The following is a 21,570-nucleotide window of genomic DNA, read 5'->3' on the forward strand; positions in this document are numbered from 1 at the left end:
GGAGGACAGCCAAGTAGCTGAGGTCAAAAGAAGAAGGAAAGAATGCTGAGAGGGCAGGCATCAGTCTTGCGCTACAAACACTGACAGAGATTGTCCTGGTCTGCTTACTTCAGATGTGAAACCATGTAACCAAGTAGAAGAGGGTGTTAGTTTCATTCATCTCATTCCCAGCAGAAAGCTATGTGGGGAAAAAGCAGGCTAGTGAGAACTATATGTGGGCTGGTGATGTGTGAACGTTATCTACAAGGCTCTTGTAGTGATTAGAACCAGCTAAACCTTGGTTTCCCAACTCTTGCCACTCATGGTCACATGACTCAAGCAGCAGAGTCTGTTTATCTTCCAGTCCTAGGCTCTCAAGGCCCTGGTGAGGGGCCAGGATGGAAAATGGCTGGAAGTCTGGGATTGCAAGGGTGGGGACTTTTCTCCAAGGTTGTTGCCTTGGAGAAAAAAGTATGGTCTCCTTGAGTCAGCTTCTCTGGCCTCTAAAAAAAAATCAGAGACAAGTGCTTGACCACATGGCACATCAGCTGTTGGACCCCCTCCATGTGTCACCGGGCGTGTGCACGCCTATTGCTGCCTCCCTCCCCCGCCCTCTCTCAGGGCATTTAAATGCTCCTCCTGGGTGCACGCAGCTGCCATCGAAGCCCCGCTGAGAGGGAGCAGGCCTTCTCCCCTCCATTTCCCTGCCTTGGGTACCTGGAGGCCGGCAACCCCTGCCCACCCCCACCAGGGCATTTCTCCCCTGCCCATGGGGACTCTCGTGGCCAAACTGCTCCTGCCCACCCTCAGCAGCCTGGCCTTCCTCCCCACCATCAGCATCGCTGCCAAGAGGCGCTTCCACATGGAGGCTATGGTCTACCTCTTCACCATGTTCTTTGTGGCGGTAAGTCTGGGGGTCTTGGGGGAGGACCCTCACAGGACACTCTCCTGAAGACAGAAGTGGGGTCGTCTCACTACTTTTCTTTTATTGAGTGATGAAGAAAAGTGATTGGGAGTCAAAAGGGTGAGCCCAGGTGGGAGACAAGAGATCAGATCCCAGGTGTGGCCCTGAGAGAGAAAGTAGGGGAAGCTTCTCTACCTCTCTGGGCCTCAATTTCTCCATCTGTATCTTAGACAGCTCTAAGAGCCGAGGAGTCATTCTGTGGCCATGTATGCATCGGACCAAGTCCAAAGTGTGCCTGGGCCAGCAGGTGAGGACAAGCCCTTCCAAGTGGCCTGTTTTCTGCTGCAAGATTGCCTGAGGCTGCCCAGGGTCAGGCTCCCCTCCCCCATCCCTCTCCCAGCTACACTCATAGGGTGGCCTAGTAGGGAGGGTGTGCCAGGCCCAGGAGAGGTCAGCGGGGCTTAGGGCCAAGGGGGCTGTGTGAGTCTGGTTCCAGAATTCTGGAGCTGCCCCCAGACCGGCAGTCAGGACAGCCTGCTTATACCAACACAGACCCTTCACTCCAGCTCACACCCACTCACACCCCTCAGTCAGCCCACACCCCTCACTCCAGCTCACACCCACTCACACCCCTCACTCCACCTCATACCTGCTTGTCTCTCCCCTGGGGCCCTCCTCTCTCTCTGTCTCTGGGGGCTCCCTTTGGGTCCCTCTTCCCCTCTCTATTACATACCTGGCTGACTGGCTTGCTGGCTCACTCTGTCTCTGAGTACCTGTCAATGATTTGTGTGTCAAGAGGGTGCCTGTGGAGCACCTAGAACCTGTCTAACTTTGTGGGGGGCTCTATCTCTCCCTCGTGATTGCCATCTCTTTCTCCATGTCTCAGCCTCTCCTTGCCCCCCAGCCTCTCTCCCTGGTCTGTGGGCATAGTTTTCTCTCTCCCTCTGTCCTCGTTTGTCCTTTTCCCCGTCTCTGTCTGGTTCAGTCGTGCTTTCCGGAGCAACATCCACGTGGGATTCCTTCTTTCTAAATGTCTTGGTCTCTATCATCTATCGCTCGACCACCTAGCTATCGCTCTGTCTACCTCTCTGTCAGCCTGTCATTTACCTTCATCTCAGTGCCTCCCTGCCTCTCTCTTTGAGCTCCTCCCCCCCCCCACTCCTGGGCACTCCGAGCGCCTGACTCCTCTCCCGCAACCTTCCTCATTCATCTTCCTCACTCACCTTCCATCAGACCCACCTCTTGAAGAAGCATGCCCTGGGAAGGCCACCATCCTCCCAAGAACCTCTGCATGGCAGTGCCCCCTCCTACCCAGCAGCCTCTCTTCCCAAGCAGTGGCCTCTGTGGATGTGTGTGTGAACAGGTATGTCTGTGAATACACACATATGTCTGCAGACATGTGTTCATGGTCACTGCTGTCCTGGCCTGAACAGGCCAAGCTTGGCTGTGACAAGAAAAGGCATGTGGGCATGCAGATGTGCACCCCTGCCCCCCATCATGTGCAGGTTCCCACAGATAACAGTGATGGGACAGGCTGTCCCCTTAATTTAGATCTCTGGGGGCTTCTGTGTCCCCCTCTGGCAGGGAGAAGGTAACGACAGCAGTGACAACCATATCATTTCCTGACCTGGGCAGGGTGGGTTGTGAGGAGGGGTTGGAGCCCAGCATTCTGTGTGTTCTTCCCAGTGTCCCGTGAGCCAGGCATGATGACTGCCATGGGGCAGATGGAGAAACCAAGGCCTGGAGTGGGCCTGAGTCATGGTGTTGCTAAGAGAACCAGCAGGTTGTGATGGCCCCACCCACCCCAAGCATTTTGTCCCCTGCCATTCCTGTGCTCCTGCGGCCAGGCTTGGGTGGGGTTCCGAAGTGTGCGGGGCAGGTGAGAAACTGAGGCCCAGATTCCTCTGGGTGCACAGGCTTCAGGGCCAGGGAGCGGGGAGAGGCCAGGGTGTTTTCTCCCAGGCCCACATTAGGCCTAGCCAGGAACCGCAGGCACCACCAGGCGCTCCGCCCTGCTGGACCTGGCTGGCCCCACAGCTGCCTATGCGGCTGGCCCCACCCCACCCTGCCCCGCCCAGAGTGGCAGGGCCAGCTGCCTCCTGTGACAAATGTTCTCTAGCCTCCAGGCCCCACTCTACCCCTTACTCCAAAGCCCCCAGCTGCACCCTCGCACACTTTGCCTCTCAATGGCTTCTCTCCTGCCTTCTGACTGGGACCTGTGTGACACCCACCACGCAAAGTACTCTGTGCCAGGGGTGGGTGGTCTCAATTCACGACAGAGGAGGCCCAGAGCAGACAGACCCTTACTGAGCTCTTACAGAGAGGACATGCCCAGCGGACTCCAGAGCCTGTGCTATTAGCCACCGGCCCCCACCCCACACCAAAACCACCCCCACCAAACACACACCACCCCACCAAACCCAACCCACCCCACCTCACCCCCACCAAATGCTACCCCACACCACCCCCCCAACCAAAATACCACCATCCACCCCACCAAGCCCACGCCATCCCACCAAATCCCACCCTACCCATCCACCCCCAGCAGCTTGCCCAGCATCTCCCCCCTGTGTGGGAAGATGGTGGGAGGTCTTGGAAGCAGGAGGTCCTGGAGGTGCAGAGGCCCAGCTCTATCCATTCCTCCTCCTCTGAATCCCGCCTTCCTACCTGTCTAGCGAGGATGAATGGTGGCCGTGGTGGGAACAGCCTGTCCTGGTCCTGGGGGTGGCCGCTCCAATCCTGCCTCCCGGCCCTGCATTCATGCATTCATGCTGCTAACACTTAGAGAGCGCTAACTGTGAGCAGGGGCTACACCCAGAGCTGAATCACAGCAGGGAATAGGCAGACATATTCTGGCTTTTGATGGGGCAGGGGCACAGACATTATCCAGAATCGCACAGGCCCAAGTCCATAATCTTGCTGGACGATCTATGCTACACAGAGAGGCACCAGGTGCAAAGACAGCATAGAAGAGAGGAGCCAGGAGAGCAGGGAGTCTGCCACTGCCAGCAAGTGTCCTCCCTTCCACAGAGATTTGAACACCTTGATCAGGCCCTACCTGAAGCTTCTCTTTCCCAAGCTAAGCAGTCATTTCTACTGCCTGGTTCCTCTCCTCTAGCCTCTTCTTTGCCAGTGTCGCTTCAAAAACTACAACACGCAAAGCTCATGTTCTCTAGGTTGGTCTGACCAGAGCAGAGAACACAGGACCGTCTCCTCCCTTATTCTGGACATCGTTGTTGTTACGTGCCATCAAGTCAGTTCTGATGCATAGTGACCCTATTGTGCAACAGAAAAAAACACAGCCCAGTCCTGTCTTTACCATCCTTGTCATGCTTGAGCTCGTCATTGCAGCCACTGTGTCAATCCATCTCCTTGAGGGCCGTCCTCTCTTTTTCAATTGATGTTCCGTCAATTCCTGGAGCCTTGTTTTTTTACCAATCCCTTCAGTGCAGCTTGGACTTACTCCTTCAATACCATCGATTCTTGATCATGTGCTACCTCCTGAAATGGGTGAACATCAACCAATTTTATTTATTTTTTTTGGTACAGTGACTCTGTATTCTTCCATCTTCTTTTGATGCTTCCTACATCAGTTAATATTTTCTCCATAGATTCCTTCAATATTGCAACTTGAGGCTTAATTTTTTTCCTTAGTTCTTTCAGCTTGAGAAATGCTGAGCCTGTTCTTCCCTTTTGGTTTTCTATCTCTGGGTCTTTGTACATTTCGTTGTAATATTTTGTCTTCTCGAGTCACCCTTTGAAATCTTCTGTTCAGCTCTTTGACTTCACCGCCTCTTCCTTTCACTATGTTAAATCACACGTTTCAGAGTCTCTCCTGACATCCATTTTGGTCTTTTCTTTCTTTCCTGTCTTTTCAATGACCTATTGCTTTCTTCATGTATGATGTCCTTGATGTCATTCCATAACTCGTCTGGCCTCTTTGGTCATTAGTGTTTAATGAGTCAAATCTATTCTTGAGACGGTTTCTATATTCAGGTGGAATATACTCAAAGTCATATTTTGGCTCTCATGGACTTGTTCTAATTTTCTTCAGCTTCGACTCTGGATATTATGCCTCCTAATGGTGCAAACAAGGAGCCCTGGCTGCACAATGGTTAAGCACTTGGCTGCTAACTGAAAGGTCTTCTGTTCAAACCCACGCAGTGGCTCCGTGTGAGGAAGACCTAGCGATCTGCTCCCATAAAGATTGTTATCATTGTTATTGTGTGCCATTGAGTCCATTCCGACTGGTAGAGACCCTATAGGACAGAGTAGAGCTGCCCCATGGGGTTTCCTAGGCTGTAATCTTTACTGAAGCAGACTGCCATATCTTTCTTCCATGGAGTAGCTGGTGGGTTCAAACCACCTACCTTTTGTTTAGCGGCTGAGCACTTAACCACTGCACCACCAAGGCTCCTTCCCAGTAAAGGTTGTTGTTTTTAGGTGCTGTTCAGTCAGTTCCAACTCATAGTGACCCCATGTACAACAGAACGAAACAGTGCCCAGTCCTGTGCCATCCTCACAATCGTTGCTATGTTTGAGGCCATTGTTGCAGCCACTGTGTCAATCCATCTCATTGAGGGCCTTTCTCTTTTCCACTGACCCTCTACTTTATCAAGCATGATGTCCTTCTCCAGGGGCCGGTCGCTCCTGATAACATGTCCAAAGTATGTGAGACGAAATCTCACCATCTTCCCTTCCAAGGAGCATTCTCGCTCTACTTCTTCCGAGAGATTTGTTCATTCTTTCAGCAGTCCATGGTATATTCAGTGTTCTTTGCCAACATCATAATTCAAAGGCATCAATTCTCCTTCGGTCTTCCGTATTCATTGTCCACCTTTTCATGCATATGAGGCAATTGAAAATACCGTGGCTTGGGTCAGGCGCACCTTAGTCCTTAAAATAACATCTTTTTTTTTTTTTTTTACTGTGCTTTAGGTGAAAGTTTACAGCTCAAGTTATTTTCTCATACAAAAATTTATACACACATTGTTATGTGACCCTAGTTGCTATCCCTATAACATGACCACACATTCTCCCTCTCCACCTTGGATTTCTCGTATCCATTCCACCAGTTCCTATCCCCTTCTGCCTTCTCATCTTGCTTCTGGACAGGAGTTTCCCATTTAGTAAAGTGACATCTTTGCTTTTCAACACTTTAAAGAGGTCTTTAGCAGAGACATGCCCAATGCAATGGGTCTTTTGATTTCATCACTTCTGCTTCCATGGGTGTTGATTGTGGATCCAAGTAAAATGAAATCCTTGCAACTTCAGTCTTTTCTCCATTTATGATGATACTGCTTATTGGTCCAGCTGTGAGGATTTTTGTTTTCTTTATGTTGAGGTGTAATCCATACTGAAGGCTGTAGTCTTTGATCTTCATCAGTAAGTGCTTCAAGTCTTCACTTTCAGCAAGCAAGGTTGTGTCATCTGCATAACGCAGGTTGTTAATGAGCCTTCCTCCAATCCCGATGCTCCATTCTTCTCCATAAAGTCCAGCTTCTCAGATTATTTGCTCAGCATACAGATTGAATAGGTGTGGTGAAAGGATACAACCCTGATGCACACCTTTCCTGACTTTAAACCAAGCAGTACCCCCTTGTTCTGTTCAAACAACTGCTTTTTGGTCTATGTACACGTTCCACATGAGCACAATTAAGTGTTCTCTGTAAAGATTACAGCCTAGGAAACCCTATGGGGCAGTTCTACTCTGTCATATAGGGTCATTATGAGTCAGAATTGACTTGACGGCACACCATAACAACAACAACAATGGTACAAACAAGTAACGCACTCAATGCTAACTGAAAGTTTGGCAGTTCGAGTCCACACAGAGGCACCTTGGAAGAAAGGCCTGGCATTCCCCTTCTGAAAAATCAGCCATTGAAAACCCTGTTGAGCGCAGTTCTACTCTGACATGCACGGGGATGCCATGAGCCAGAGTCCACCCAAAAGCACCTGGTCAAGTTCACTTTTACTTCAGGTCTTTCGCAGTGGACCATCTCTCAGTCACATTAAGAACCCCACTGCTGGGCTCTCCAGCTGACCCAGACACCCAGGCCACCTCTCCTGCTGAGCCGGGCTCCCCAAAAGCCAGCCACACCTGTCAAAATAGCTATGCCACATGTTACTCAAAATGATGCAATGTGAACACAACAGGAGGGAGCTGTTTTCTTCTGGAGGAGAGAAGTTGGCTGCTTTGAAAATAGTCCATACAGGCATTTTGGTCTTATAATTGCTAGTAATTCAGGTGTGGGAGAGACACCTGTGAAAGGAAGCGGGAGGGACGGACGAACCTAGGACTCTTTGTCCAGCCTCTGTGGGACAAAAACCAAATTCACTGATATCAGTTGATGCTGATTCATGGTGACCGAGGTGTGCGAAGCAGAACTGAGCCACAGGGTTTTCAAGGCTGTGAGCTTTTGGAAGCAGATCGCCAGCCCTTCCTTCTGAGGTGTCTCTCAAAGAGTTTGAACTGTCAACTTTTCGGGTAGTAGCCTAGGTCTTTATCCACTCAGGGACCTTTGTGGGAGCAGCGAGGCGGGTCGGGGGGAGGCCTTTAAAGTCTCCTCGACTTCAAAGAAAACTGAAAACTGCAGACCAGCAGTTCTCAAAGCAGCATCACCCAGGAACTTGTTAAAAATACAGATTTTCTGCCCTCCCCCCCCCAGAACCCACTGAATCAGCAGCTCTGGGGTGGGATTTGGCAACCTGGGTCTTAACAACAGTCCCACGAGGTTTTTTTTTTTTTTTTAATATAATTTGTTTTATTTTGTTGTTATTGTTGAGAATATACACAGCAAAAGCAGACACCATGTTTCTACATGTACAAATTAGTGCCGTTGATTACATTCTTCGAGTTGTGCAACCATTCTCACTCTCATTTTCTGAGTTGTTTCCCCCCCATTAACATAAATTTGCTGCCCCCAAGGTTGCTATCTAATATTTCAAGTTGCTGTTGCCAATTCAATCCCATATAGATAGTTGTTAAAAAAGCACAATGCTCAAGACAGACATTTTTTACTTGTTAAGCTAAACTATCATTTGGTTTTAAAAAGACTTCAGGGAATATTTTTGGTTTAAGGGTTAAAGATTATCTCAGGGCAATAGTTTCAGGGGTTCTATCAGCCCCCTTGGCTCCAGAAATTCTGGAGTTGACAAGACTCTTAAATTCTGTTCTGCATTTTTCCCCCTTTTGATCAGGACTCTGCTATAGAATCTTTGATTGAAATGTTCATCAATGGTAGCCAGGCACCATCCACTTCTGGTCTCATGGCCAAGAAAGCAGTTGTTCCTGGAGGCAGTTACCCACACTTTCCATTTCATCCTCCCATTCCTGACTCTTCTCCTTCCTCTGTTGCTCCAGGTGAATAGAGACCAATTGTTGTGCCCTGGATGGCCCTTTACAAGCTTTTAAGACCCTGGGCACTGCGCATAGAAATAGGAGGTAGGATAGAAGCATTAAAAAAGTTATTAGACCAGCTAACTAGGATCTCCCATGAAACCATGACCCTAAACCTCCAAACCAAGGACCCAAATCCTGTGGGGTGTTTGGCTGTACACAAGCAGCCTCGGCTACTTTCTTTCTTTTTTTTTTTGTCATTGTTGTCAACATATCTCTCACACAGTTTTTACCAGTTCAGCTTTTTACAGGTGTACAACTTACTAAAATAATCAGCCATGCAACCCTACACTTAATCAATGTGATTTTCCCATCACTGTAAACCAAAACTCTGTACTCCATAAGCAATAAGATTTTTCTTTATTAAGGCAAAATTCATGTAATATGCAAGGCACCATTTTAAGGGGAACAATCCCGTGCGTTGGCAGTGCCATGAGAGCAGCACCCTCTCTAGCGCACAGCCTCCTCGTCACCCCAGAAGACGGCAGAGCATGAAGTCCTCCCTGTCCAGCCCCCGGCGGCCACTGCTCTGCCCCCTTCTCTGTGTGTCTGCCTGCTCCTGTCATTTCGTGGTATAGGAATCAGATGCCGTGTGACCCTTTATGTCCGGCTTCCTTCACTTAGAATGTCGTCTGTCAACATGGGGCAGAACTTCGGTCCTTTTTAAGGCCAACAGTATTCCATTATATGGATAGATCCCATTTGTTTATGCGTCCATCCAGATGGTGGATATTGGGGTTCCCCCAGACGATTCTGAGAGTCCTGCTCAGTGGCGAAAAGACCCCACAGAGCTCTGAACACTGACTCGATCCAAAGAGGAGGTTGTGGCCTCACATCCAAAGGCTAGCAGATGACCGCACATTCATATGCTTCAGGTAAAGTAGGATGTCCAGGGTACCCGGAGGTGCCGTCTGAGCGTCCCCACCTGGGTGGGCTTCCTCTGAGTGGCCACCAGCCTTGGTCAGGTCCCCACATGACGTTGCGTCAGATGAGGGCTCTGCTGAAGGGCATTCTGAGCCCTGAGCCCCCCAGCACCAAGCCTCCCACGTGATGGCTTCATTGAATCCTGATAGGTGCTGCTGGGGGTAGCCCGGCAGTCCTCAGCTTCCCGCTCACGTGACTTGCCCACCGTCTCTCAGCTAGCCCAGGGCCTTTCCCCTGCTGACCGCTGCGGGTTTTCTCCCAGCTGCACCACGCCTGCAGTGGCCCCGGCCTGTCCGTGCTCTGCTTCCTGCGGCGGGACATCCTGGAGTACTTCAGCATCTACGGCACGGCACTGAGCATGTGGGTGTCTCTCATGGGTGAGTGTGCTCCCTGCCTGCACACACATGAGTTCTCTCATGAGTGAGTGTGTCCCCACCCCGCCTGCACACACATGGGTTCTCTGACGGGTAAGTGTGTCCCCACCCTACCTGCACACACATGAGTTCTCTCATGGGTGAGTGTGCCCCCACCCCACCCCACACACCAGGGCCACTCTCCAGTCATCTGCCCACTCAGGAGCAGGCCACCCCCCCCCCACCTCTGAGACCCTCTCCCCTCTCCTGGGTCCCAGAGATGAGCCTAATGTAGGAAAAAGAATGGGCCATTCATAACTGCCTCAACTCTCATTTCGCTTATCCTTCCTAAATTCTGTTTAATACACGCTTGTTATGACACATTCAGATAGCAGAGGCAACAAAGGAGCAAGTGAAGCTCCCCGCCCGGGGGCCACTGTTAGCAGTTCAGCGATGACCCCCCAGGATTGTCTGGAGGCTTACACGAACGACCACACACACATATAATTTTCAGCTCGGGTTGTGATGTAGATGGGGTCATTCAAAAGCATATTGTTCTGAAACTTTTTTCCACTTAACGTTGTCTCCTGACCCCTATGGTCCCCACTGCAGGAGGGTTCCTGGCACTTACCCAGGCCCAGGAAGGACTCAGGATCTGTCCTAGGACCCTTTTCTTTTTGTAAATATAACACAATATTTGCCAACTCGACACTTTTCGGGTGTACAATTTAGTGACATCAATTACTTTACTCATGTTGTACAACTGTCACCCAGGCTCGTTGCCAAATGACATCACCATAAACAGAAACTCACTGCTCCCGAGACTTCTCGGATCGCATAGTCAATCTGGGTGGCTTTGTCCTGGCCAGCCCGTGGAATGGACTTATCCCTGTCATTTGAGGATTGGTCCGTGTATAAGGCAGGCGTCTGTTGGCTTCACTAGGCAGCTCCATTCATAGGGAGTAGCAACCTGCCTTTCCCATCAAACAATTGGGATTTTCACCTCTCAGGCCAGGCTAGCCTTGGAGTCTCACTGGCTGAGGGGCATCACCCTGGGCTCCTGGACAAGCCTCTGGGGAGCAGCAGCCAGGTGGGCAAGAAGGCCCTGACTTCTCCCGGGTTCTATCCCTGGCCCCTTCAGCACTGGCCGACTTTGACGAGCCCAAGAGGTCAACGTTCGTGATGTTTGGTGTCCTGACCATCGCGGTGCGGATCTACCATGATCGCGTGGGCTACGGTGTGTACTCAGGCCCCATTGGCACTGCTGTCCTCATCATCGCTGCAAAATGGGTGCGTACCGTCTGAGCCTGAACACAGAGGGGCCAGGGAGGCCTGTGACCCCTTGCCTGATCTGGCTTCTGCCTGGGATCTCCATGGGCAGGCAGGCTGGACGTGTAGCTTCAGGTAAAACACAGATAATGACCCTCAGGTGCTCCAGCCAGGAGACCTGCTTGCATCCTGTCTCCTCACAAGCTGTGGACTTAACCTCATCACTGATCGTCCCAGCTTCAGTTTCCGTATCTGCAAAGTGGGCATTATAACAACAGTATGGTCCTGACCCTATAGGGTTGATTCAGAAATGAACGGAGAAAATGCATGTGACATACCTGGGTCTGTGCCCAGCTTCTAATTCATTCAACACATATTGTCGGTGTTAATTGCTCTGACTCCTCAAGACCCTACATATAACAGAACAAAACATTACCCAGACCTGCACCATCCTCAAGATTGTTACTGTCTGAGTCCATCGTTGCAGCTCTTGTGCCAATCCACCTCACTGAGGGTTTCCCTCATATTCACTGACCTTCTTCTTCACCAGGAGAGCAAAAAAGAGGAAGACCCTCAACGAGATGGATTGACACGGTGGCTGCGACAATGGACTCAAGTATAACAACTATCACGAGGATGGCGCAGGACCAGACAGTGTTTCATTCTGTTGTACATAGGGTCACTATGAGTTGGAACCAACTCGACGGCACCTGACAATGACAACTACTTTACCAAATATAATATCTTTGTCTATCAAGTGGTTTGTCATGATGCTGCATCCAAATTAAACAAGATGAAGGCTTGCCATCCTCACTGCTAAGGAACATTCTGGCTGTATTTCTTCTAAGACTGGTTTGTTCCTTCTTTTGGCCACCTATGATATATTCAATACTCTTTGCCAACATCACAGTTCAAATGCATCCATTCTTCTGTCTTCCTTTTTCATTATCCAACTTTCGCATACACATAAGGCAACTGAAAAGACCATGGCTTGGGTCAGGCACACCTTAGTCCTCAAAGTGACACCTTTGTTTTTTAGCACTTTAAAGAGGCCTTTTGCAGCAGATTTGCCCAATGCTATGTGTCATTTGATTTGACCGTTGTTTCCATGGGCGGTGATGGTGGATTCAAGTAAAATGAAACCCTTACCAGCTTCAATCTTTCCTCCATTTATCATGCGGTTGCTTATTGGTCCACTTGTGTGGATTTTTGTTTTCTTTATGTTGAGGTGTAATCCATACTGAAGGCTGTGGTCTTTGATCTTCATCAGTAAGTGCTTCAAGTCCTCTTCACTTTCAGCAAGCAAGGTTGTATCATCTGCATGTCCCAGGTTGTTAATGAGTTTTCTTCCAATCGAGATGCCATGTCCTTCTCCATACAGTCTAGCTTCTTGGATTATTCAGCATACAGATTGAGTAGGGACGGTGAAAAGATATAACCCTGACACACACTTTTCCTGACTTTAAACCACGCAGTATTCCCTTGTTCTGTTAAAATGACTGCCTCTTGATCTATGTACAGGTTCCTCATAAGCACAATTAAGTGTTCTGGAATTCCCATTCTTCACAATATTATCCATAATTATTTATGATCCACACAGTCGAATGCCTTAGCATAGTGAATAAAACACAAGTAAACACATTTCTGGTGTTCTCTGCTTTCAGCCAGAATCCATTTGACATCGGCAATGATACCCCTGGTTTTAAGCCTTCTTCTGAATCTGGCTTGAATTTCTGGCAGTTCCCTGTTGATATACTGCTGCAGCCACTTTCAAATACTCTTCAACAAAATTTTACTTGCGTGTGATATTAATGATATTGTTCAATAATTTCTGCATTCGGTTGGATCACCTTTCTTGGGAATAGGCATAAAAATAGATCTCTTCCGGTTGGTTGGCCAGGTAGCCACCTTCCAAATTTCTTGGCATAGACGAGTGAGCACTTCCAGCACAGCACCCATTGTTGAAACATCTCAGTTGATAGTCTGCCAATTCCTGGAGCCTTGTTTTTCGCCAATGTCTTCAGCGCACCTTGAGCTTCTTCCTTCAGTACCATTTGTTCCTGCTCATATGGTACCTCCTGAAATGGTTGAACGTCAAACAGTTCTTTTTGGTACAGTGACTATGTATTCCTTCCATTTTCTTTTGATGCTTCCTGAGACTTTTAATATTTTCCCCCATAGAATCCTTCAATATTGCAACTCTAGGGTTGAATTTTTTCTTCAGTTCTTTCAGCCTGAGAAATACAGAACTTGTTCTTCCCTTTTGGTTTTCCATCTCCAGGTCTTTGCACATGTCATTAGAATACCTTACTTTGGCTTCGTGAGCCACCCTTTGAAATCTTCTGTTCAGCTCTTTTACTTCATCATTTCTTCCTTTCACTTTAGCTACTTGATGTTCTAGAGCAAGTTTCAGAGTCCCTCCTGACATCCATCTTGGTCTTTTCTTTTTTTCCTGTCTTTTTAATGACCTCTCACTTTCTTCATGGATGAAGTCCTTAATGTCATTCCACAACTTGTCTGGTCTTTGGTCATTAGCGTTCAACGCGTCAAATCTATTCTTGAGATGGTCTCTAAATTCAGGTGGGATATACTCAGGTTTGTACTTTGGCTCTCATCGACTTGTTCTAATTTTCTTCAGTTTCAACTTGAACCTGTATATGAGCAATTGATGGTCTGTTCCATAGTCGGCCCCTGGCCTTGTTCTGACTGATGATGTTGAGCTTTTCCATTGTCTCTTTCCACAGATGTAGTCAATTTGATTTCTGTGTGTTCCATCTGGTGAGGCCCATGTGTATAGTTGCCGTTTATGTTGGTGAAAGAAGGTATTTGCAATGAAGAAGTCGTTGGTCTTGCAAAATCCTATCATGCATCTCTGGCATCATTTCTATCACCAAGGCCATATTTTCCAACTACTGATCCTTCTTCTTTGTTTCCAACTTTCGCATTCCAATCGCCAGTAATTATCAATGCATCCTGATGGCACGTCCGATCAATTTCAGGCTGCAGAATTTGGTAAAAATCTTCAATTTCTTCATCTTTGGCCTTAGTGGTTGGTGTGTAAATTTGAATAATAGTCATATTAACTGGTCTTCCTTGTAGGCGAATGGATATTATCCTATCACTGACAGCGTTGTAATTCAGGCTAGATCTTGAAATATTCTTTTTGACGATGAATGCAACACCATTCCTTTTCAAGTTGTCATTCCGGGCATAGTAGACCATATGCTTGTCAGATTCAAGATGGCCAATATCAGTCCATTTCCACTCACTAATGCCTAGGATATCAATGTTTATGTGTTCCATTTCATTTTTGATGACTTCCAGTTTTCCTAGATTCATACTTCACACATTCCATGTTCCAATCATTAATGGATATTTGTAGCTGTTTCTTTTCATTTTGAGTTGTGCCACATCAGCAAATGAAGGTCCCAGAAGCTTGACTCCATCCACATCATTAAGGTCGACTCTACTTTGAGAAGGCAGCTCTTCCCCAGTCGTTTTTTGAGCTCCTTCCAACCTGAGGGGCTCATCTTCCAGCACTATATCAGACAATGTTCCGCTGCTATTCATATGGTTTTCACTGGCTAAATATTTTCAGAAGTAGACTGCCGGGTCCTTCTTCCTAGTCTGTCTTAGTGTGGAAGCTCAGCTGAGACCCGTCTGCCATGGGTGACCCTGCTGGTATTTGAATACCAGTAGCATAGCTTCCAGCATCACAGCAACACGCAAGCCCCCACTGTACGACAAACTGACAGACGCGCGTGGAGTTGAATGCCTTAGCATAGTCAATAAAACACAGGTAAACATCTTTCTGGTATTCTCTGCTTTTGGCCAAAATCCATCTGACCACAGCAATGACATTATGTCCTCTTCTGAATCCAGCTTGAATTCCTGGCAGTTCCCTATAGATGTACTGCTAAAGTCATTTTTGAATTATCTTCAGCAGAATTTTGCTAACATATTTTTTATGATATTAAAGATACTGTTCAATAATTTCTGCATTCTGTTTGATCACCTTTCTTTGGAATAGACACGTATATGCATCTCTTCCAGTCAGTTAGCCAGGTGGCTGTCTCCCAAATTTCTTAACATAGTTAAGTAAGCGCTTCCAGTGTTGCATCCATTTGTTGAAACATCTCAATTGGTATTCCACTTTTTTTTTTTTGCGAATATCTTCAGTGCAATTTGGACTTCTTCCTTTAATACCGTCAGTTCTTGATCATATGTTACCTCCTGAAATGGCTGAAAGTCGGCCAATTATTTTTGGTACAGTGACCCTGTGTATTCTTTGCATCTTCTTTTGATGCTTCCTGTGTCATTCAATATTTTACCCATGGAATCCTTCAATATACCAACTTGAGGCTTCAATTTTTTTTTTCCAGTTCTTTCAGCTTGAGAAATGCCAAGAGTGTTCTTCTGTTTTGGTTTTCTATCTCCAGGTCTTTGCACATGTCATTATAATACTTTGTCTTCTTGAGCCATCCTTTGAAATCTTCTGTTCAGCTCTTTTACTTCAACATTTTTTCCTTTCACTTTAGCTACTTGATGTTCTAGAGCAAGTTTCAGAGTCTCTCCTGACATCCATCTTGGTTTTTTCTTTCTTTCCTTTTTTTAATGACCTCTCACTTTCTTCATGCATGATGTCGTTAATGTCATTCCACAACTTGTCTGGTCTTTGGTCATTAGTGTTCAACACATCAAATCTATTCTTGAGATAGCCTCTAAATTCAGATGGGATATACTCAAGGTCATACCCTGGCACTTGTGAACTTGTTCTAATTTTCTTCAGCTTCAACTTGAACTTGCATATGAGCAATTGATGATCCATTCTTACTGATGATATTGAGTTTTCCCATCGTCTCTTTCCACAGATGTGGTTGATCTGATTCCTGTGTATTCCGTCTGGTGAGGTCCACATGTATAGCCATCGTTTATGTTGTTTAAAAAAAAGGTATTTCAAGTGAACAAGTCATTGGTCTTGCAAAATTCTATGATGCGATTCCCCATGTCATTTCTATCATCAAGGCCGTATTTTCCAACTACTGATTCGGATTCTTCTTCGTTTCCAACTTTTGCATACCAATCACCAGTAATTATCAATGCATCTTGATTGCATACTCAATTAATTTTAGACTGCAGTGATTCATAATAAATGTTCAATTTCTTTATCTTTGCCATTCGTGATTGGTACATAAATTTGAATAATAGTCATATTAACTTGTCTTCCTTGTAGCCATATGGATGTTAACCTATCACTGACAGCATTACAATTTAGGGTAGAGCTTAACTATCCAAAAAGAATATTTCTATTTTGACACATGTTGTTGTTGTTAGGTGCCATCGAGTCGATTCCAAAGTTCGTAGAGATCCCAAGTAAAACAGAACGAAACAGTGCCCAGTCCTACACTATCCTCATAATCGTTGCTATGTTTCAGCCCATTGTTGTAGCCACTGTGTTAATCCATCTTGTTGAGAGTCTTTCTCTTTTTCGCTGACTCTCTACCAAGCATATGTCCTTCTCCAGGGACTGGTCCCTCCTGGTAACTTGTCCAAAGTATCCTTGCTTCTAATGAGCATTCTGGCTGTACTTCTTCCAAGAAAGATTTGTTCATTCTTCTGGCAATTCATGGTATAGTCAATATTCTTCGCCAACACCATAATTCAAAGGCATCAATTCTTCTTCAGTCTTCCTTATTCATTGTCCAGCTTTCATATGAGGCGATTGAAAACACCACTGGGCTTGGGTCAGGCACACCTTAGACCTTAACGTGACATCTTTGCTTTTCAGCACTTCCAAGAGATCTTTTGCAGCAGATTTATCCAATTCAATACAGCTTTTGATTTTTTGACTGCTGCTTCTATGGGTGTTGATTGTGAATCCAAGTAAAATGAAATCCTTGATGACTTCAGTCTTTTCTCCGTTTATCATGATGTTGCTTATTGATCCAGTTACGAGGATTTTTGTTTTCTTTATGTTGAAGTGCAATCCATACTGAAGGCTGTGGTCTTTGATCTTCATGAATAAGTGCTTCAAGTCCTCTTCACTTTCAACAAGCAATGTTGTGTCATCTGCATAATGCAGTTTGTTAATGAGTCTTCCTCCAATCCTGATGCTGCATTCTTCTTCAGTATAGTCCAGCTTTTCAGGCATAAAAGCTAGTTATTATGTTGTTGTTATCATTACTAGTAAGGAGGATGGCTGCTTTAGAGGTGTGCCATCAACTTGGGTTAGTCTGAGAAGGCTTCCTGGAGGGGGTGAGCTTTGAGCTCAATTCTAAGTTAAGGGGGAAGATATGCTGTGAGTTCTACAGGGAGATGAAACTGTTCCTGGGCCTGAAGCACCTTGAGCTGCAGATTCTAACACTAAGGACCCCTTGCTGAGCACCTGAACGGGTCCTTGGTCTGCAATCCACTCAGCACCCACTGTCATACCAAGGCCCTCCTGGCTGCAAGGACCAGAACCCACTCACACTAGCCCAAGCTAGTGAGGGACCCAGGGGCAGAGGGGGAATAAGCCTGGAAGGGAGCCAGATGCAGACCTGGAGAGCCAGCCCTGCCTGAGACTGGCTCCCGCCCTCCAGGTGCCAGGTGCCATCTTCCCCCCGACATTCCACCTGCTTTGGAGCACCACCTGGAACCTCAGTGTCCCAACCACAAAAGCTAGGAGAAGCCACAGCCCCAGCCCAACTCAGGGTCATGAGCCTTGGCCAGCAGGTAGAGCCTCAGGCATAAGTAGGGTAGGCTGCTACCTTCCTCCAGGCAGCAGGACAGCAGAGCTCAGAGAAGAGGGGTCCAGGCTGAACAGGTCATTCAGAAGTTGTCCATGAACCCATTTTATAATGCAGGAGGGAAAATAAAGCCCTGGTGGTGACCTTTCAAAGCCCCTCTCTCTCCCAAGGAGGAAGTAGGGTTTAGTTTGGCAGATGGCTCATGAAGAGACAAAGGCCCAGAAAGATCAGTCACCTACAAAAGTCACCACAGAACAGTGGCCACATCAGGCTTTTCATTTCCAACCAGCAGAGGAGAAAGACACCCCTTTCTCACTCAAACTTGGGGAGTCAGAGCTATGATACTGGGCCAACCGAGGAGACGCGTGAAGCTACCTTACAAGGGGGAGGACATTTTGTTAGGGTCTAACTTGTCCTTAGGGCCACATAAATTAGCACGCTCGAATGCATAAACTCCTGAGAGTTCTCATATGGCCCCCTTCCCAGCCTGGGCTCTGATGTCTGGCTTCCTTCCCAGCCGGAAATAGGCTCAAGGCTTCTTGCTCTACCCTGCAGGACTGGTCCTCCTGCTGGTTCTGCCAGACCCGGATCTGAGGCTGGATGCTAATTAGCCAGGACAGAACTCCCCCCGTTAGTGTCCTGCAAGTTCCAGAGGCTTCCCTGGCCCGCGGGCTCTGGATCCAGCCAGGAGGAGCTGGGCCACCTCCCTGTACCCGGGGCTCCAATTGTGTTTTCTAGACCATTTAAAGTGGAGTTTATTTTGGATTTTCAAGGGCAGTTGTTTCCTGGAATAAGGGCAGGCTTTCTCCCAGAGGCTCATCCCTTCCTGTGAGAGCTTCGGAAACAGCAGCCCTCAGGGACAGGAAGTAAAGAGAGCTGGGGTGGTGGGCGGGCCCACCATGTGACCTTGAGCAGGTGTGTGTGACCTTGGGCAGGTGCCTGCCCTCTCAGAGCCCCAGTGCTACTACCAAAGACTCAGGATTAGCTGAACAAGGACTTCCCAGCATGAAGTCCCCCCCCCCCCGACTCACGTCACACTTCCTGGCCACACCCCCACACGGCCTGCACAATGGCAGGCCCTTGAGTCCTCATCGGCAAATTCCAAAAAGCTGGAAACTGCTGTCGTTTCAGAATTCATTCGGCAGCAAAATTTTACCCAGCATGAAGCTACAGTGGGTCTTCTGGGGGCAGGGAGGGGCTGCAGGCACCGCCGGGTACTGCAGGGCCTGCTGATTGTACGATGTTATCCCACTGAGGTCCCAGACACCCCAACTCTTGAAACACGCCTGGCCCCATGGTCCTGCACCTAAGGTGTGTGGACCTGCATTCGTTTGTCCTTCCTCTTAGCCGCCATCTTTTCAAACGTAAATACCTGCTTACGCCTTACTCTAAGCATTTATGTCTGAGATCCCAGGTTTAATGTGCCAGTTAGTCTAATAAACACTAAAGAAGTCCATTAATTATTAAAGCAAATTATGCGTGTCTGGGTGCCATCATGAACTACCACACAAACGCCCCACTGGTCACTCTGGGCTAGCAGGTCCTGGCTGGCCCCAATACCCTCCAGCTATGAACACACATGGGTCTAGTTCCCCAGGGCTCCCCTCTGGCTGGGAGACAGAAGCCATGCAAGGAGCAGCCTGTTACACCCCAAAGAGGCAGAACGGGAGCAGGTGGTCCTCAAGGGGCAGACTAGCCCAAGGGGTCTCTAGCCAGGTAAGGGGGTCCTCCAGGCTGGGTTCTTACTGGTCCTGCAGTGGAGGGCCCAGGTTCAACTGAGCTGGATGCAGCCTGACTCAGCCTGCATGTGCTGTGTGACCAGGCAGCTGGTCCTCTTGGAATCTCCTTTCCTGGCTGGAGGGTACAGGGGAGAAGCCATACCAGGGAGGGGCCATGTGCTGGGGAGGGGCTGTGCAGGGGAGGGCCTATGCAGGGGCGGGGCTGTGCTGGGGAGGAGCTGTGCAGGGGAGGGGCTGGGCAGGGGAGGGGCTGTGCAAGAGAGGGCCACATGCAGGGGAGGAGTTGTGCAGGAGAGGGGCCATGTAGGTGTGGGGCTGTGCAGGGGTGAGACTGTGATGGGGAGGAGCTGTGCAGGGGAAGGGCTGTGCAAGGGTGAGGCTGTGCAGGGGAGGGGCTATACAGGGGTGGGGCCATGCAAGGGAGGGGCGATGCAGGGAAGGGCCCACCTGGAACCTGGGGTCTGAGCGAGCCTCCCTGTCTCCTCTCTACAGCTGCAGAAGATGAAGGAGAAGAAGGGCCTGTACCCAGACAAGAGCGTCTACTCCCAGCAGATAGGCCCCGGCTTCTGCTTTGGGGCACTGGCCCTGATGCTGCGCTTCTTCTTCGAGGTACGAGCCTGAGGAACAGGCACTGATGGGCCAGGCATCCTGGTACCCAGGCACGTATCACACCCCTGTTCACGATCTCACTCCCCAAACTGATGTTGGGGTTCCTTCCAATCAATGGATTGTCCGTTGTCCTTCTCCAGCACCACTGGGTGGGGAGGGTATCACAGAGACACCAGTGATACAGCCCTGCCTTCAGAGAGCTTGAGAGGAGGTGCCTGGCTGGTGGGAAGGTGTCACTAGCCAGAGCCAGCACTTTGGAGACTCCCAGTGACTATGAGGGAGAGGAAGGAGGGAGGAATGGGGAGAGGGAGGAAGAAAGGGGGTAGAAGAAGGGGAAGGAGGGGGAAGGGAGGGGGGAGGGAGAGAGAGAAAGCGGGGAGGGAGAGAGGAGGGGGAGGGGAGGGAGCCCCAGCCATGTTTCTTAGGTGTGGGGTACTGATCGTGGCTGGAGCTGGTGCTGGGCTGGAGCAGGGAAGGCCCTGGGAGAGGGCTGGGGGCCAGACCTGCCAGGTGCCCCCTAACCTGCACAACCAGGCACGCCCAGCTCGGATGTGACTGCACAGAGGCACTAGTGAAGTGGGAGGCTGGGGTGGGCCTTGGAGGGGAGAGGAGGAAGCAGAACGACCCCCCCCCCACAGGAATGGGATTACACCTACGTCCACAGCTTCTACCACTGCGCCCTGTCCATGTCCTTCGTCCTGCTGCTGCCCAAGGTCAACAAGAAGGCTGGAAATGCAGGGACCCCCGCCAAGCTGGACTGCTCCACGCTGTGCTGTGCCTGCGTCTGAATCTGCCCCCCACCTCCCGCCCCCACCATGCCTCATTCAAATCCCAGACAGCAGCTTCCTCTGCCCTTCCCCACCCACAGCAGTCCCTAAGAACCCGCCTGGCACCCATGCTGTGCTCCATGGGTGCTGGGAGCCTGCCTGCTGAGCTTTCACTGGGCACCAGGCTATACTCGGAAGAGAGAGGCACTCCCCCCCCGACTCCCCTGGACCCCACCAACAGCAGATGTGCCTGCAGGGTGCTGGTGCCAGGGTCTGTCCCACCCTTCCCCTCCCCTCTTCACCCACCACAGGCTGGTTGCCCAAAAGCCCCAGCTTCATGTAGCCACCAAGGGGCCTGCCCGCCACCCCCGTCCTAGGTCCTCGCGTCATCTGTTTTCACTGGGAGACTGACATCAATCTACCTCGTGTCCGTCTCTGAATGTGCCCATTTAGGAAACGGGGCCAGCAGGCCAGCATTGCCTCTGGCCCAGGCTGCCTGCCCTGGACCTGCCCGCCCACCGGCTCTTGCCTGACCTTTCTACCTGATGGACACCCAGATCCTTAGAACAAGTCTGGGAGCAAAGCACCATCATATCCACCCACAGAGACAGACAGGGCTCGGGAGCATAGTGGGTTGGTGCAGGCTGGAGCACGGTCAGGCAGAGCCGGGCCTGCTGCCTCACCCCGGAGCACAGCTGTGAGGAGGGAGCCAGCCGGCCCCACATTGCCCCAGCTCCCCAGCAGCGGGAGGGGGCTTAGGGAGCTGCTGTGCCAGAGCTGAGGCTGGACAGGAGCAGGGAGGATCCCTCAGTCAGCCCCACTGCAGCTGCGGGGGAGGTCAGCCGCTGCCCATCCCTGGACCTGTCTGCCTTGTGCCCCAGGTGGTGGCGGGAGCG

General features: G+C 49.4%; 1 protein-coding gene across 1 annotated transcript; it reads left to right on the forward strand.

The window, feature by feature from the left end:
• Nucleotides 1-653: 653 nt before the first annotated feature.
• On the forward strand, nt 654-20,695 carry MYMK (myomaker, myoblast fusion factor). The gene is made up of 5 exons (XM_049895881.1): nt 654-883; nt 9,472-9,586; nt 10,704-10,852; nt 19,791-19,907; nt 20,546-20,695. The coding sequence occupies exons 1-5, from the start codon at nt 749-751 to the stop codon at nt 20,693-20,695; spliced, it is 666 nt and encodes a 221-aa protein (XP_049751838.1). The 5' UTR covers nt 654-748.
• Nucleotides 20,696-21,570: the final 875 nt, after the last annotated feature.

This window comes from Elephas maximus, chromosome 9 (assembly GCF_024166365.1).
Source record: "Elephas maximus indicus isolate mEleMax1 chromosome 9, mEleMax1 primary haplotype, whole genome shotgun sequence".
In the NCBI taxonomy this organism is placed as follows: Eukaryota; Metazoa; Chordata; class Mammalia; order Proboscidea; family Elephantidae; genus Elephas; species Elephas maximus.

Bases quoted from the DNA above. Each gene is read 5' to 3' on its own strand.
- MYMK (XM_049895881.1), top strand. From the start codon at position 749: ATGGGGACTCTCGTGGCCAAACTGCTCCTGCCCACCCTCAGCAGCCTG. The intron at 884-9,471 runs GTAAGTCTGGGG...GTTTTCTCCCAG, and splicing joins TCACCATGTTCTTTGTGGCG to CTGCACCACGCCTGCAGTGG. The intron at 19,908-20,545 runs GTACGAGCCTGA...CCCCCCCCACAG, and splicing joins TGCTGCGCTTCTTCTTCGAG to GAATGGGATTACACCTACGT.